Here is a 17,380-nt window from a genome sequence, read left to right on the forward strand (position 1 = left end):
GGCAGGTGAGCTTGCGCCAGATGCTCTGCCTGGAGGATGACGTAGCCTAGCAATGGTTGCCATTCTTCTGGATGCTTTCCTAAAACTTGGGCTGCCATATACTGCACTGGCTCACTCTTGAGATTTGGCTAATTTGTAGCACTGAACCTAAAATAATACAGTAAAAGGTTATTTGGGTGGGGTTTTTTTTCTTCTATTTGTGCTGAGAGCATGAAAGGGTTTTTCTAACATAGTGCTCTCGTGGGTCATTTTGTTTTCTGAAATGCACATCGGATCTGCCAAGATCTGTTCCATTTCACATGCTAAGAAAAAGAATGGGCACGAACATGTGGTACATACACAACATACAAATAGTTTCTGTGGCAAAGAGTGCAACACAAGAACTACCATGAAACGGAGCACTGAGGATATGGGGTTTAGTGATCTGACTACTTCTATTCAAACTGATTCTGTTTAAAAAGCTGCCAGCTGAGAAATACCCACAGACATGTCCTACCATGCATTCTTAGAGCGTTGTGAGCCAGTGCAGGTTACTTTGTGACCAGCTGTGTCTGATCGCTAGTGTGTGCCAACTCAATTGCCTTTCATTATGCAAGAGGAAGATGTGTTAAGCAGAGGAATTTCAAGCAGCATTTCTTCCTTTGGCTTTCACTGATATGCTGATGTTAGTGTAGATAGGAATGTATATATTGCTTTGATGCACAAAGTGCTTATAGTTTAATTTTACATCTTTCTAGGAGCCTTAAGCTTATTGCTTCAGAATCCCTAGCCTAAAGGGCTCCTGAGCCTTGTTAAAGAGGGTGCCATTTACATGACATTGAGCATTAAGCAAAAGCTGCTTCAGAAGAGACCGAAGAATAGAGATAGAAAGCTAAGGAAGCTTCCATTATTTGTCTTTTCCTGGATTATGCATCATAACATACTGTATTTGCAACTCGATACCTTTCATCTAATGGGAATAGATGGAGGTCTGTTTTCCTGGAGCTAAATGAAAGAATCAATTAAATGATCAGACACAAGATATGCAGCACATAGCAAGGAAGGAACTCAGCACTTGTAAAACCAGCATAAATCAGAAGTGATATCTTATGTTTGCCTTTGCTGATCAAACAAAAAATGTTCACTGTCAGTCATAATTTTCGATTTCTCTGTATCAGTGAATATGTACATATGAATGTGATGAGCTGATCATATTAGGGACTTCCCAAAACTGAGGAAACAAGCCATAGAGGACTTGAGTTCTTCATAGCTGACTTCAGACATCAGCCTCGGGCTGAAATCAATGGGAAAAAGGTGGAGTCTGTAGAGATAGCATAGCACACCTATGATCAGGACTGTCTTCTCACCACACAGTGACCCTAGAGAAACCACTTTTCTAACCTAAAACACGTTAATAATATGCCTGAAGGTGTTTTGGTCAAAACCAAGTCTAAGAAGCTCAGTTCCAGTAAGTTCTTGAGTTCTCACCCAGCTGAATTTATGGATGATGTTCTAGAAAGCAAACCAAGCCCTCTATTTCTGCCACTCAGGGTTTCTCTTAGATTTGACTGAGGAAACACAGCAAAAGAAAAGGTTGCTCAATGTATAGTTGTGCTGCTTGTGGAATCACTTCAATCACACTGCTGTCTTACTTTCCTTCCAGAAGAGTTGATTGTAAGGAAATTTTTGTGGGGATAAAATTATCAGCTGAAACTGAAAACAGTTTTCTGTCCTCAGTTAAAATGACGGAGAGACAATAAGCTTGATTTGCTCTGCACTACATGCTCCACATTACTATTCAGATTTCTGTTTCATCTTTTGGGCTTGTAAAGCTGGGAAAACAATTTGTATGCCAGTTGAGAAGATAAGCCTGAAATGAGCAAGTCAAGATTCAACAGAGTGAGCAGTGTTTCAGTCCAGCTGGATTAACTGATCTTAACATTTCAGAAATGTTCACAATTGAAAAATTAAGTCCATCATACTAAGAAGAACGTCTGGCTTCACTGAAAGTCTTAGTAGGCATCTGCATGTGGTTGAAAGCATCATGCTTCAGCACCACAGTTTTAAATTAACTAGTTTATTTACAGAAAATAGCAGGAGCTGCCTGGGTGAAACCTTTAGAGTGGCTAATTTTATTCAGCAGGGCCAGTACTGGAGTGGAGGAGGTTTCAAGGGAAACTGGCTGAAAAGTGTTTGGATATTTACAGAATCACAGAATTGTCAGGATGGGAAAGGGCCTCAAGGATCACCTAGTTCTACCCTGCCTTGCCATGGGGCAGGAACACTTTCCACTAGATGTCTGACATACCCCAAAGAAGATGAACCATCTACTGCAGTAGCAGAAAGAGGTTCCAGTACACAGCAAAGTTGGACAGAGGGAAGGGTGTAATCAAAACTCTGTTCAGTTCCAGTAGAACAACTAGCTACAGAAGGTATACCTGTGGAAGGTAAGCCTGACCTGCTTTTTCTGGGTTGCATACAAGGAAAAATGAAGGGATTTGTGTAACTCAGAGGAAAATCTGGTTCATGCCTAAATAAATAAAAATGCTATTTTAAGCCTCTCAACCTGCACAGAGTACCACACACACAGGTAGACACACATGAGTCCAATGTCTAAGGCTACATAAGCAAAGATGTGCCTATTCTTAACTCCACAGCATGTTAGTTTGTTTTTCATTTGGTGTTTTTGATGTGCTGAAGGTTAAATTGTGTTGTCTTTGAAGATTAATGGTGAGTGCTACAACTTTGATGCTTCTTTGCTTCATAAACCTGAAATAGAGACAATTTTGTAAGTCTTTTTTAAGCCAGAACATTTTGAAGTTAAAAATAGAAAGGGTTTGGAAACCATTTGTTGTAATCTGTATCAAGTTTGACTGCTGAATTTTGGGCTTAACTAAAGTATGAGTCCAGACCTGAAAATATTAGTTTTGATTTATTTTTCTCCTGCTGTTGTTCCAGCAAAAACTTGTTAAATACTATGAAACTTCGGGTTGTGTAGTGTGGTCGTAGTCCTTATTTAGTAACCATTGGTTATTTCTGTTTAGAAATGCTCTTAACTATTTTTTTTTCCTACTGAAATAAGTATTGTAAGTTGTAGAAAAGAGGGAAGGGAGAGATGGGAAATTCTGAGACAAACTGTTCTTCAATCCCCCTTTTACCATGTGTAGCTTCAGCTTAGAGAATCTATTGGTGAGATGCTGTGATGAAAAAATCAGAGACTTACAGAATTTAGACTGGAAGTGACATCTTGATTTTAGATAAACCAAAGCCTCCAAGAAAGTCATCTGAGGTAGATTGACCATTTGGGATTTCAGTGTCTCCCCAAATGAAGACTCCACAGTCTCTCTGGACAACCTGTTCCAATGTTTGACAGCCCTCACAATGAAGAAGTATTTCTTTGGGTTAAGATGGAATTCTTGTGTTTTAATTTGTGCCCAGTGTCTCATGTCTTGTCTGTGGGCAGCAGCCTCTGCTTCATTTCTGCCCACCGAGTATTTATGCATGTTGATGGGACACTGCCTGAGCCTTACCTTCTCCAGGTTGAACAGTCCCAGCTGTCTCAGCCTCTTCTCATATGAAAAGTAGTCAAGTCCTTTAATCACTTTTTTTGGGTCTACACTGGACTCTCTAGAAGCCCAGAACTGGAACTAGTGCTTCAGATATGGCCTCATCAGTGCTGAGAAGAGAGGAAAGATTATCTCACTTGATCTGCTGTCAACATCCTTCTAATGCATCTTAGGATGCCGTTTGCCTGTTTTGCTGCCAGGGCACATTGCTAATTTTTTGCCAACTTGGTCTTCATCAAGGATTCTTTTCTGTAAAGGTTCCAGTTAGCTCCTGTATGTATTGTTGCATGGGGTTGTTCTTCCTGCAGTGCAGCCTTCACTTTAATCTCTTGTATGTTTTTTTTCTGTTTGAGTTCAGTTCTCATCGTGCATCCATGCCGGTTTCTTACTGCCTTTGCTTCATCTACTTAATCAGCACAGATTTACAAGTATGCCAAGCTTTGCAAGTTGGAGACTGACACTGACTTGCATCGCAAATTCAGTCCATGTTTTCAGTCTGTTATTCCCGGTGAGCTTTTTCCTTGTCCACATTTCTCCCAAGAACTTTTCTTGGTGAGCGCTTTCCAGTATTGGTAGTAGGACACTTGTTTGCCTGAGTTCTTCACATATGCTGTCTGTGCCTTGCTTTAATTGGATGTATTTGAGACAAGCAAGGGACATGAGAGACTAGCTGGCACAGTAGAAATAATTGCTAGTGCTGTAATGCCACGTGCATGTGAAGTGATATAAATTGGCAGTGAAAATAACACAAAATGATAATGAAGAACTTGACAAACATTCGCCAAGTCACAGCACATCTCCACCACAGCTGAATGAATTTTGGAGACTGCATTCAGATAAGAACACCAGCAAATCCCAAGTGTCTTTTCTATATACTCTTTTTAACTCAACCTGAATAGAGCTCTCATGTATAATTGCACTGTACCTGCTGTGAGAAAGGCTATACATAGAACAAGAGATAATGGAGACTTTTCGTTGATCCCCTCAGCAAATTATATATGAAAGGTAAAACACTCACAGAAAAAAAAACTATGGAAATGGAGCTGACTTTGGACTTGCAGAGTAAAAGCAAGAGAAGTTGGGGGAGCTGCTACAATCTTTGTGATTATGCAACAATTAAAGTGAGCTTTGGCAATATTGCATCCAAGTCTGCTAAAAATCCTAAACAATTAGACTGAGACATGAGCCTATTTTGCATTCATTTGCAAGTCTTTAAAGTTGGTCTAATAATAGTTGAGAAAACACAGACTTTGTCATGAGGCTGTGTCATAAAATCTACCAGTATTTGAGCAAATGAGCCAGAAAAGTAATTAATTTTCCCTAGAAAAATCATCAGAAAGCACTTGTAGAAATGGACCATGTGGGAATAAAAATGATGTTAGTGTCACAGTAATTGCTAGAAATGGTGTGGCTGCACTGTAGATTTTCTACTTTTAATCTTAGTACACCACAAGATTCATGCTTTTTGTCTGAAATTTCCTAAGCCTCAAAGAAATGTTTGTGAAAGTCGCAACTAATGAAACTCACTGTCACAAGAATTGCCTCCTGCAGTGGTCTTTTTTTGGGTGAGTTCACCTGGCCCTTGTCTACGAGATTTGGAGATGCATCACTGCTCCTGGGTGAGAGAGCAGAGCTGGGACATGATGATGCTAAGCTGAGGAAGGGGAAATAATTGCGGTCTTTCACCACTCAAGGTGGTGGTGGCATAAAGATGGCAGTGTCTACAGGTGGAGAAAACTCCTTTAATATATTTGTAAAGAAGTTATTGTCTTTTGTTCTTAACAGCATTTGGAGACATGGCTTCATAGAATCTTAGAATGACTTAGGTTGGAAGAGACCTTAGAGATTGTCTACTGCCACAACAACCCCACTGAGGGCTACAGGCTGGAGACAGAGTGGCTGGAGAGCAGCCAGGATGAAAGGGACTTGGGGCTCCTAGTAGATAGTAGGCTGAATATGAGCCAGCAGTGGGGCCAGGAAAGCCAATGGCATCCTGTCCTGGATCAGGAACACTGTGGCCAGTAGGACAAGGGAGGTTATTCTTCCCCTGTACTCAACATTGGTCAGACCACACTTTGAGTACTGTGTTCATTTCTGAGCTCCTCAGTTCAAGAGAGATGTTGAGATACTGGAATGTGTCCAGAGAATGGTGATGAAGCTGGTGAGAGGCCTGGAACACAGCCCTGTGAGGAGAGGCTGAGAGAGCTGGGGTTGTTTAGCCTGGAGAAGAGGAGGCTCAGGGGTGACCTCATTGCTGTCTACATCTACCTGAAGGGAGGCTGTAGCCAGGTAGGGGTTGGTCTCTTCTGCCAGGCCACCAGCAACAGAACAAGGAGACACAGTCTCAAGTTGTGCTGGGGGAGGTATAGGCTGGATGTTAGGAGGAAGTTCTTGACAGAGAGTGTGATTTGCCATTGGAATGGGATGCCCAGGGAGGTGGTGGAGTCGCTGTCCCTGAAGGTGTTGAAGAAAAGACTGGATGAGGCACTTAGTGCTACGGTCTAGTTGATTGGCTAGGGCTGGGTGATAGGTTGGGCTGGATGATCTTGGAGGCCTCTTCCAACCTGGTTGATCTTATAATACTTCAACCTCCCTGCCGTGAGCAGGGACACTTTTCAGCTAGATTCAGCTGCTTAAGGCCTCAACAATAGAGTTCTACTTAAATAGTTCACAAGCACAAATTCCATTAACAAATAGTTATCCATTTTCCCAAAGGACTAAAATGTACAGAAATATATGCAAAACAGCTTTTGTGAAGAAACACTTCCAATATTTCTTTGCAACAATTGCATTTACTAAGTTCATAAATCATGGGAATTTGCCTCTTGAGGCTTGTCCTTGGCTGGAAGAACACACAAATTTGATGTTACTTTGATTAGTTTGAACATCTCGTTTTATGAAATGGGTAATTCAGAGACAAGTACTCACTCTTCTCAGCCCCAGTGGGTGTATTATTGGCATAAACCGGTGGAGCTCCTGGGCACAATGACTCTTTGTTCGCCAATATGGTTAGATGGTCATAGTCCGCTTTATTTCCGTGATGCAGAGACTTATATGCATTCTTACAAGAGGTGTGCTCCACCAAGACTGGTTACAGACAGAGGGTACAGGGTTCCACATAAGGCATGGATAGGTCAGTATACCATAACAATCTGAGGGTCAGCTTCTGGGACTGGCTAAACTCTGCCCACCTGCAGCTGCCTCTCCACCCTCTGCAGCTGCATGTGGGGGGTGCTACCCTGTGCCTGGTATCTAACTCCCAAGATGGATTCAAGGATGCTCCCAGCACGGGTTGCTCATGTTTATCATTTCTGTGCCCTCTGCTAGCAAGAATTTCTCCAACATAGTATGTTTCAGCATACCTTTTCAACAGAGGGATATTTGTGATTATTTATGAATGAACCAAGTTGCTAATTTTGGTACCTATACTATAAGCTATCCCAATCTACATTGTACCTCTATTACATTTCACCGTACCTGTACCAGGGAGTTTTGAACCTATTTTTCCTCTCTACTTAGCTGTTCAGTGCATGACTCTTTGGCAGCTGCCAAACTACTTCAGCATTTCAGCAATATAGTTTTTTTTCCATTTACTAAGTCTTGGGTGAACCTACTGCTGCTTAGAATTGCATGAGGAGTACTCTGAAAGACAGTTATACAAGTTGGTCTTTGAAAAAAACCACAGCAAGGTGAACTTATCAAGAAACAGTGACACCAGCATCTGGGTGCCTCATCTGGTAGGACTTCAAAGAGAAATTACCCCAACTAACTAGGATGAAGGAACGTGAAGGGGAAAATGATCTTAATAATTCATCTCTAACTGCTTTTATGAAGAGACAGAGTGCCAAATAATAAATACAAATATGACAGAAAAAATAGACATTATTAAAACAAATACACAGATATAACCTGTTCAGAAAATGCTTTAATTTGTTGCCATGGAGGATTTTGATCAATGGTAGTTTATCTTCCAGCCTGAAGACAATAAAGAGACCCTTTTGGCTGTTGCTAGGGACATCATTATTTTACCTTAATTTGGAGAAAGATGATTCTAATGTATTATGACTTTTGTTTTTCAAGTAAGAGAAAATAGAGACTAGCTCTGTAATTAGAACAGCTCTCCAAAGGCTGATTCATGACACTACTTAAAAAATGAACAAAACAAACAGAAAGAGAGTACTCCAAGTGTGGTATCAGAACTAAGTTGCAGTCCTCCACACCTGACTGCAGACACATTTTTCTATGCAGGAAGTATTGTTTTCTGACATTATGGAAGAGGATAGAGTTCCATCTCTTTCTAATTGAAGTTTTTGATCTCTTTTAAATCATTAGCAATTCGGTTTCATCAAAACTTGCTTGGGAGATGATAAAGATCCGCTGTTCTCTACTCACAAGAAACATATGCTTGGAGTGAAAACATGATTGCATCAAATGTTAGCACTCGCATCAAGAGGGTCAAAATCTCGTGTTTCTGGATTATTCTGATGTTTCTCTTACCTAGATTCACTGATTCATAGACTGTGTTGCATTGGAAGGGACCCTTAAAATTAATTCTGTCCAACTCCCTGCAGAGAGCAGAGACACCTCCAACTAGATCAGATTGTCCAGGACCACATCAAGTCTGTCTTGAATGTCTACAGGTACAGGACCTCAAACACAGGGCAAATTGTTTCAGTATTTTACCACTGTCATTGTGAAGAATTTCCTCCTTATGTCTAATTTAAATCTGCCCTGCTCCAGTTTAAAACCATTGCCCCTCATTCTATTGCTACAAGTCCTTCTCCAGCTTTCTTCAGATATTGAAAATATTTAGACTAAGCATTCATGGGGACATATTGAAAGAAAATTTTGCCAGAAGAGGGAATAGTCATTGAATTTAAATGCAAGTTCATAGTATTCACTCCTTACCCTATCTTCCCTCTCTGCCTCATGGTGGCTGAATCACTGTGAAAATGACTCAAGACATTTTCCTTCCCGAGAACAGAGTTGCATCAGAACCATTCCCACTGACAGGTCATCATATGAGTTTAGATACCAGGTGAGCTCTTTAGTCCCAGACTACATGCAATATTTTATTTTAAAGCAAAGTTTTCAATCTGTAATTGTAATTCATTGTTTTTTCTATATAAAAAGGAGTCAGAGAAGACCTACACTTACTGAAGGAGTAGCTGAAGGGAAAAATTTAACATCTCTTATTACATCTGCTCAATTCTACCAATACTTCATTTAAAATAACAGTACTGTCAAAGAGAGGGAGGGAAATATCTTAAATGTAACTACATATTAAAGTTTTTCTTTAGCAATTGCTCCATGCTCAGTAATGTACAACATTCAAAGTAATTTGAATATAATTGAGGCCTTCTGTTTCTTTTTTTAACATGTGTATGATATTCTGGGTCTCTGGAGGTAAGCAGCCACCATGTGCCACCTACTTCAGTATTTTGCTTCAGAGACTTACTGAGGAGTAAGCTTAATGCAAATAAAATGGCTTTCCCCTCCTGGCATTTGGCAGGCACACAGAAAGGCAAGGGAAGAGCAGAGCACCTAGAGACACTTGCTGCTCTGAACTGTGCTCAGAAAGGGTAGAAAGTGTTTAAATTCAGAATGAGCAGCCCGTAACAACCCCCAAGTGCCTCGTTTCAGAGTGCGTGCCTGGGAAAACAAGTGAAACTACACAGCTATCAAACAAGCTAACGTTGACTTTCCAGCCTTTGTGGGCTGGTGGGCACAGGTTTTCTGGAAGCCCACTATTTTTCATTTCCTTAGCATATCATAGGTTGGAAGAGACCTCAAAGATCATCCAGTTCCAGTCCCTCACCATAGGCAAGGACACTTCCCACTAGAACAGGTCGCTCAAGGCCTTATTCAACCTGGCCTTGAACACCTCCAGAGAGGGAGCAGCCACAGCCTCCCTGGGAAACCTGTGCCAGTGTCTCACCACTCTCACTGTAAAGAACTTCTTTCTAAGATCCAGCTTAAATCTCCTCTCTGCCAATTTAAAGCAATTATTCCTTGTCCTGTCATTACAAGACCTTGTCAATAGTCCTTCCACAGCCTTCCTGTAGGCCCCTTTCAGGTACTGGAAGACCACTCTTAGGTCTCTTCAAAGCCTTCTCTTCTCCAGGCTGCAGAGACCCAACTCTCATGGCCTGTCCTCATAGCAGAGCTGCTCCAACCCTCTGATTTTAATTTTCCAGTTCAGGAGAAGTTGAATCACATCCATAGCCAATGTATGTTATACATCTCATGGGAAAAAAAGGCGATGGAGGAGTCACTGTTGCTGTGAATCACTTCTCAGCAGCTCATGGCCACAAGTGGCAAAAGCTGACACAGCTTCACATCAAAATTAACTCTAAAACAACTTCTAAAAGAAGAGGGGCTTTATATTAGGAATAAGGCATTGACCATTCCCATTTGGAAAATCTAAAAGCAGCAATTCAAGCTCTGCTTGCCTTCAGTATGCAGAAGATCCACCACAATCACAGTGTGGTTATGGGATTGGACCAGGGCAGCAGGAAATTTGTGTGGATGACTTGAGTGTGTCATGAACAGATCCGCTTACTGGCAGAGGCATGGCTGTGGCTTCAACACCAGCCTCGAAATCTCAACTGTGACTCTTTCTTCCAGGTATTCCTTTCAAGATGAAGAAGACATGTTCATGGTGGTGGATCTCTTACTTGGGGGTGATCTGCGTTACCACTTGCAACAGAACGTCCACTTTAACGAAGGAACTGTTAAGCTGTACATCTGTGAGCTGGCACTCTCTCTGGATTATTTGCAGAGATACCACATCATTCACAGGTGGGTGAGCTTCGTTTGAAGGGCAGGCTTCTTTCTTTTGGCAGAGCAGGGGAATATTATCACGAATCTGACTGTAGCTCTGTTTATCCAAAACCTCTGAAAAGTTTTTGTGTTTATCCAAGGGTGGAATCTGACACGAAAAAGGTTTTCTAAAGTGTTTTCTTTCTGCCCTTGGCTGTTCAGTAGTCACATATCCTTCTCATACTACCCTTTGCTCTGACCTCATATGTTGGTGTATGATTTTTACTGTGGTCTTCAAACATTAAATAGGAAACCCATAACAGCATCCTGACTCCTTTTAGTGTATGTTTAGTTCTCTATTGCCCCAATGTTCTTGAACACAAATAATCCAGTACAACAAATTCACACAACAACCTTAGGGAAAGGTCACAAAACCAAAGGTGAAGAGTAAAGAATAATTTGTTTACTTGCAGAATCTGCATGAATGTCAGGAGGAAGAGAGGAAGGGAAGTAAGTGAAAGAATAGGAATTAATTGGAACTGTGATGGTGCATCCTTCTTAGATTACAACACTCTGTCTTTTTTACTGCCTTACAGCTGGCAATCACAGTATTCATGTCAAAAAAAGATGTCAAGCTTCAGGGTTTGTTTTCCTTAAACAATTTGGCATTTAGGTGAAGCAGCAGGGTAGCTTCTCTTTTCATCTTCACATTTTAACTGTGAAATTATAAAATTATGGGCTTGAGCCTCTATTGTACTTTTCCTAGGCTAAATTCAGGGTACCTCTTCCTTATTTATAAAGGTCTGGATAATTCCTTTTTTAAAAACATCAGGTTTGTGAGTTACATAAGTTGGATCTGAGTTTCAGAGGCCAAATTAGACAAAGCTGTGACATAGATCTTCCAAGGTCCAAGATAAGCAAATTCTTCCAAATATATAAATTAGAAGTTTTCATCCCACCCATCAACCAGAGCTGCCTCATGACTCTGCAACAAGGAACCAGTGAAAACTATGATCCGACTTTCTGGAAAGCAAGGGTCCACAGGAAACATCTCTGATTTGAGAAGCAGTGGTGGTGGATGTGTGTTGCTGAAACTGAGCCAAACAAAATTCAAGTGAACATTGCAACATTTGCCTTGCTTGCAATTAAAACTCTGGCAAATGCTGCCAGTAAATTCTGAAGTTTTGTATCTTCAGCACACTGTTGTTATTTTAGTAGATTTCCATATATTTTTGCATATGTTTTTTCCTTTCTCAGTGAAAGTTTTAAACATGGAACTCAGAATTTTGGCTGACCTTTGTTTCTGTGCCTTAAGGAATGTTCTGTGTGAAAAACAAACGGATGAGTTTTTATTCTCTGACTCGTTTTAACGGTGACACATTTTATGCTGACATTCTGTCAAAACATTCATGATACAATCCAGTTTGTAATCAAAACTTGTATTTTTCTACAAGCCTGTGACTTAAAAAATCACAGAAAAGCCTGTGATAAGTGGCAGATGTCTAGAGAGAATGGAGAACTGGATTGAATTCATTGGGGTTGTTTATAGTTTTTGGTGACAGTGTCTGCATTGCCATGATCTGACTGTGAAATTGAGCAAGACACTTTGTTCTCTTCTGCATTACTCAATCATGACCAGTAGGCACCTGATTCTGCTTTTGCACTGGTTGTACTGTAGTGTAACACCACTGACTTCAACACTTGTTAATGTGCATCTGGCTGTTGACTCCATTTGGAGGCAGGTTCTGGGCACTGGGCTTTGATTTCATGCTGCACCAAAATTTTTCACCAAAAGCAAAATACCTGCTTCTTAGACAGCAGTGGGTTTTGCTGGCTGGTTAGCTAGGATTATTGTGTAGGGTATGAAAGATCTCATTCAGGACTTCAACATCTCATAGAAGAAATTTTATTTTGAAGCTGACAATTCCAAGATCTAAGCATGATGCTCCAACTTCACTCTTGGTGCCTAAATCATCCAACTGTGGCACCAAGAGATTTTAATCTCTCATCTTCCTACCAATAGTTATGGAATCCTAAACAATCCTGTTGGGGAGGGGAAATTAATTGATGCAAGATGATATTTTCCAAAGTTAATAATGTTTATTAATGTCGCTATTCAGAACTTTCGCCACCCCCAACCACATTCTGTGGATATTATCTAGATCCAGTAATAACCAGCAAAATATATAAACATTAATTGAACTGGAAGAGAATTTCCTGTGGCCAAATGCTGCTTGAGATCAATATGACACTTGCCCACTACATGGGCTTAAGCTCTTTCTGCTCTATGGCAGAAGGCAGTAGAGAATTACAAAGAGGCATTTAAGCATTTACTCACTGATTATTATTATTATTACCCTCATGGGGGCTAGCCACAGTCCAGACAGTGCCCAAATGCTTTTGGGGGACTCTGTCTTGTTGGATGTTGAGTCTTGAATTTTAGCTTCTGGGAATGGATGCCAACAATCTCTGACCTTGTCTCCTGGCTTCTTCTGGACGATCTGTGTATATGTCCAGGGGTCCTAAGCAGGACCTTCAGGTGCAGAGGCAGTTGTCATGTAGCCTCAGCATGCAGGTATCCAGAGTCTGCTCCTGGTAACTCATGGCAGTGGAGTTTACCAGGCAAGCAACAAGGCAGTGTGCAATAGCAGCACAGCTGGGCACAGCAGGGAGAGCACAGCAAAGCAGGGAAGCATGAGCAGGTTGTTCACCTGCATATCTCCTTTTATCAATGTGGGCCGAGATTAATTGCCCTTTGGACACAAAATAGCCAATCAGGATGGCAGTTAGTCAAACCTTGCCATATTAGGCAAAGCCACAGGCTCACTTTTCCCTAATGTGGGAGAAGCACAGGCTTTGAAGTAGGCAGGCACAAGCTAAATGTGTGTACCTTACACCACAGGACCCTGGGCAGGCCAGACTTGGTGTCTCCGGGTTCTTTTGTGTCCCTTTTCCTGAGCTTGCCTCTCTGGTGGAGCAGAAAAGCATGCCTAGGCAAGGCAAGATATTTATAAGCCTATTTTGTGCCTATCAGGCCTACCACAACAGATCCACATGGCAGCAAATGTTTTACTTGGATGGAAGAGTCCCAATATATTCTGCCTTGGCATCTCTCGGAACAGTGCTCTGAGCTCAGGACAGGTCTTCAGCTGTTATGCATTTCTGTAGCATGGCTGGCATCAAGAGAGCAATGCTGATGTAAATCGACTCAAAGGCTGCTAGCACTGATGCACAGTGAGGAGACATGTAGCCATTACTTTATCCTTCCAAGATGAAACCAGTGAGCTGAGTGCTGTTTATATGTCCTGGTAGCAGACATCAGCAATATCATTGTGATCAAGAGCCTCCAGTCAGTATTCATGTGCTAAGATATAATGTGGTATTAGATCTTCATTTTCAATTGAGTGCATTGGCAGCAAAAGGGGGAAAAATGGTGAGTCACAGAGTCATTGAGAGAGCCCCTTACTGAATTTTGTCTAGGCTACAATGTGAGAATACTTGAATGATTCATCAGACTGGGTAGGTAGATTTTCAAACTGCAGTATTATAAAGGGCTGAATAGATGATGTGTGAGCCAGGAACTAAACTCCTCCTCAATATTTACAGGTGTGTATGAAATGTGTTCAGGTTTCCATTACCATCACCTCTGGCAACCTGACAGAATGCTTTTCTTCAGGCTTAACCTCCAGCACCAAGAGTTTATAATAAAGTGGTAAGGAAGGGGACAGGGATTATCAGTCATGTATGAATGGATGTAGAAGTGTCCAGATCAGTGCCGTGCCAGTTCCCCTTGGAGATGCCTTGCTGTGCCTCTGTATTTGCTCATGTGGTTAGCATTGTGTACTTTGAATGTGGCAATCATTTCAGCAGCAGAAAGATTGTTTCTGCCGGGATAATTTTAACTATAAATAGTGTAAAACCCCACCATTGCTCTGCTATGTTTATGAAATCTGTCACTTTTATTAATCACATCCATGTATATAAAATCCATATTTGTCATGCACAAGCCGGCAATAATGGATTTATTTGTTATGGCACAATAATGAATGATGCACTGTGTGTCTCACTTGCAGCTCTGTTGTAAATGTTTGTATTTACACAGCTGCTCAGCCAAAATTCTAAAAACTTGAAAAAGAAAAGCTACAAGTTTCAAGCCATGATTTGAAGACTCTTCTGGGCAAATTTGTCGTTTAACTTATGCAACAGCTAACTTAATACCAAGATGTCTCTAAATTGTTGGTCACAGGTAATGTCTACACCACAAAACCTTATGGCCTTGCTGTAATGATATTTTATCCATGTTTCTTGAATGAAAAGATGATCCTGTGGAAGCTGGATGAGTGGTGTTTATTAACGACACACAGAAAGGCTTCTAACAATTCACATGGCCTCATTCATCCTTAAATGATGGATCAAATCTGTCATTTTGCCTTTTCAAGACAGTACGACAGTATGTTCTTTGCAGCACCGCTTGTATAATAGCAGTGAATAATGTGTTGGACAAAAGTTTTCCCATCAAAGGCTGAATAAACTTGCTTCAGCCATGAGTAACTCAACCTCCTCCTTTCACCAATGCTGCTGTTTATACATCTCAGTAAACCCACCTGCTGCACAACAAAAGTGGGCTGCCCACTTTCATAGAACCATGGAATGGTCTAGGTTGGAAGGTACCTCAAAGATTATCTAGTTCCAACCCCTCACCATAGGCAGGGACAACTTCCACTAGAACAGGTTGCTCAAGGCCTCATCCAACCTGGCCTTGAATACCTCCAGGGAGGGAGCATCCACAACCTCCCTAGGCAACCTGTGCCAGTGTTTCACCATCCTCCCTGTAAGGAACTTCTTCCTGACATCCAGTTTAAATCTCCCCTCTGCCAGCTTAAACCTATTACTCCTCATCCTGTCATTACAAGACCTTGTCAATAGTCCCTTCCCAGCCTTCCTGTAGGCCCCCTTCAGATACTGAAAGGCCATTACAAGGTCTTCTTGAAGTCTTCTCTTCTCCAGGCTGCAGAACCCCAACTCTTGTAGCCTCTCCTCATAGCAGGGCTGCTGCAACCCTGTGAGCATCTGTCTGGCTCTCCTCTGGACTTGCTGCAACAGTTCTGTATCCTTCTTGTGCTGGGGACTCTAGCACTACACAAAGAACTCCAGGTAAGGTCTGATGAGAGCAGAGTAAAGAGGGAGAATCCCTTCACTTGCCCTGCTGGCCATGCTGCTCTTGATGCAGCCCAGCACTTGGTTGCTGTCTGGGCTGTGCTGCCAGCTTGAGTTGAGCTTTTCATCAACCAAGACCCTCAAGTCCTTTTCCTCAGGGCTGCTCTCAGCCATTCGCCACTCAGCCTGGATTTTCACCTGGGATTGCAGGACCTTACACTTTCAGCTAGCCCTTCCAGCAGGAGATCCGGTGTTGTCTCTCCCAGGCTGCTCTTGCAGCTAGAGCCCTGCCTCAGAGCAGTGCTGGCCCTGTGGTGCTGCAGCTGCTGCCTAAGTAACATGCTCCTGCTGATAAAATCACATTTTCCCTTTCTAAAGGGGCAAGTGTTAACTGCATTGCCCTTACAACTTTTCATTATGGTTTGGCTCCATCAGTTTTCATCTGTTCAGAAAGGAGGCTGAATGTGGCAGATGCCTGGAAAGGAAATTGCAGTAACCTTCCAGCACAATTTTAGGATACTGGTCTAGTCGTTTGATCTGCATGCCCAGGGCTTTTTCATTTCAATGGCCTTTTTTGTTCAAAACCATTTGTGTGTGTATGCATACATCTGTAATCATAGATGTACATTTTTGGTTGAAGCACAATATGACTGGAATGGGTCTAGATTGATGGGTCTGTGCTGTGTGCCTCTTCTGATCAGCACTCTTTTTATCTGCTCTTGCAAGTTCTGCTTCCAATGGAGAATTATTCCAGCTGAGACTATCTACTCAGCAGCAGTGTAGGGTGGGCAAAAGCCAATGGAAAATAGTGACAAACTGAGCATTGCATTTTCTTCTGCCAGCTGATCCACTCAGAGTGAAGGTGTCTCAGTGCAGAGAAAAGTGTCTTGCTGTTACCAGCTAGACAAGATGTACCCTTTGTTCAGCACTGCTACACTGGGCTGTGGTGTAGAAGCCTGTTTGTTCATAACCATTGAGCTTTTCAAGGTGTTCAGCAGTTGGGTGAAATAAGATAATAAGTCTAAATGATCAGATTGTCTTTAAAATGGACCTTCCCAGTCTCACTTGTGACACTGTACACCGAATAACAAGCTCCAATTTAAAATGTTCCTTTCAGAACACTGTCCATTTAGTATGTAAGCAGTAAATAGGTTTGGAAATTATTGGAAAATGGATAATTTGCCCTTTGTTATTTTTCACAGTTGTCACAGGCAGAATAGTGCCAACCTGAAATTTAGCAGGGCATGCGAAAAGGACACAGTTCCTTACAGATTTCAGCTCATATTTGTAGTCTTTTTCTTGCTGGTAAGCATGTGCAGATTAAGAAGATAATTAGCAGTCTGAACCAGATGAAAAGGGGGAAAAAAATAACCATTATATGACTACTGTTCATCAGTGCTGCCAAAGATCATGATAGGTCAAGAGGCCTGTCCATTGAATTCTCTTAATTTGTCATCCCATGTCTCCTCCATGTCATTGCATCATGTTCTTTACACAAACGCAAGCCCAGGTTATTTTCAAGGACAAATTGCAGGAACTGAGCAATGAGTTACGTAAGGGAAGAAAATTAGAAAGTACATCAAAATCAGCCCAAAAAGAAACATTATGCAAACCACAAAGCACAGAAAACCTAATGAATGCTTATGAACCAGCACTGATCAAAACCAAAATGATTCACAAATTCTAGGCACAAAAGGTATAAAATTTAAGCTGTGCCCTTTAAAAAAAAAAAAGAATTAGATGTCACAAGATATGAATATGCAGAGAACAAGCCTTTGAACTTTTGAACAGAAGCCTCTACCTACAAGAACAAATTAATTTTATTTCTGTTTGGCAACAGTAAAAGAATAAGTTATTTGCTATACCAGATGACATACTGCAAACAAATGAAGCTGGTTTGTAAACACACTGAGATT

The 17,380-nt window shown here is 41.4% G+C and overlaps 1 protein-coding gene across 12 annotated transcripts in view; it reads left to right on the top strand.

Moving 5' to 3' along the window:
- The window catches only part of STK32B (serine/threonine kinase 32B), a 176,905-nt gene that overhangs the window by 99,914 nt on the left and 59,611 nt on the right, over positions 1–17,380 (top strand). For all 12 annotated transcript variants that reach the window (XR_010304036.1, XM_064151487.1, XM_064151491.1 and 9 more), the window contains one exon: positions 10,173–10,346. Coding sequence is in view for 11 of the 12 variants with exons in the window: in XM_064151487.1 (XP_064007557.1) it covers positions 10,173–10,346 (174 nt within the window). In the remaining variant the exon portion in view is untranslated. The remainder of the gene's footprint in view (positions 1–10,172; positions 10,347–17,380) is intronic.

The sequence above is a fragment of the Pogoniulus pusillus genome, chromosome 11 (genome assembly GCF_015220805.1).
Source record: "Pogoniulus pusillus isolate bPogPus1 chromosome 11, bPogPus1.pri, whole genome shotgun sequence".
Taxonomy (NCBI): Eukaryota; Metazoa; Chordata; class Aves; order Piciformes; family Lybiidae; genus Pogoniulus; species Pogoniulus pusillus.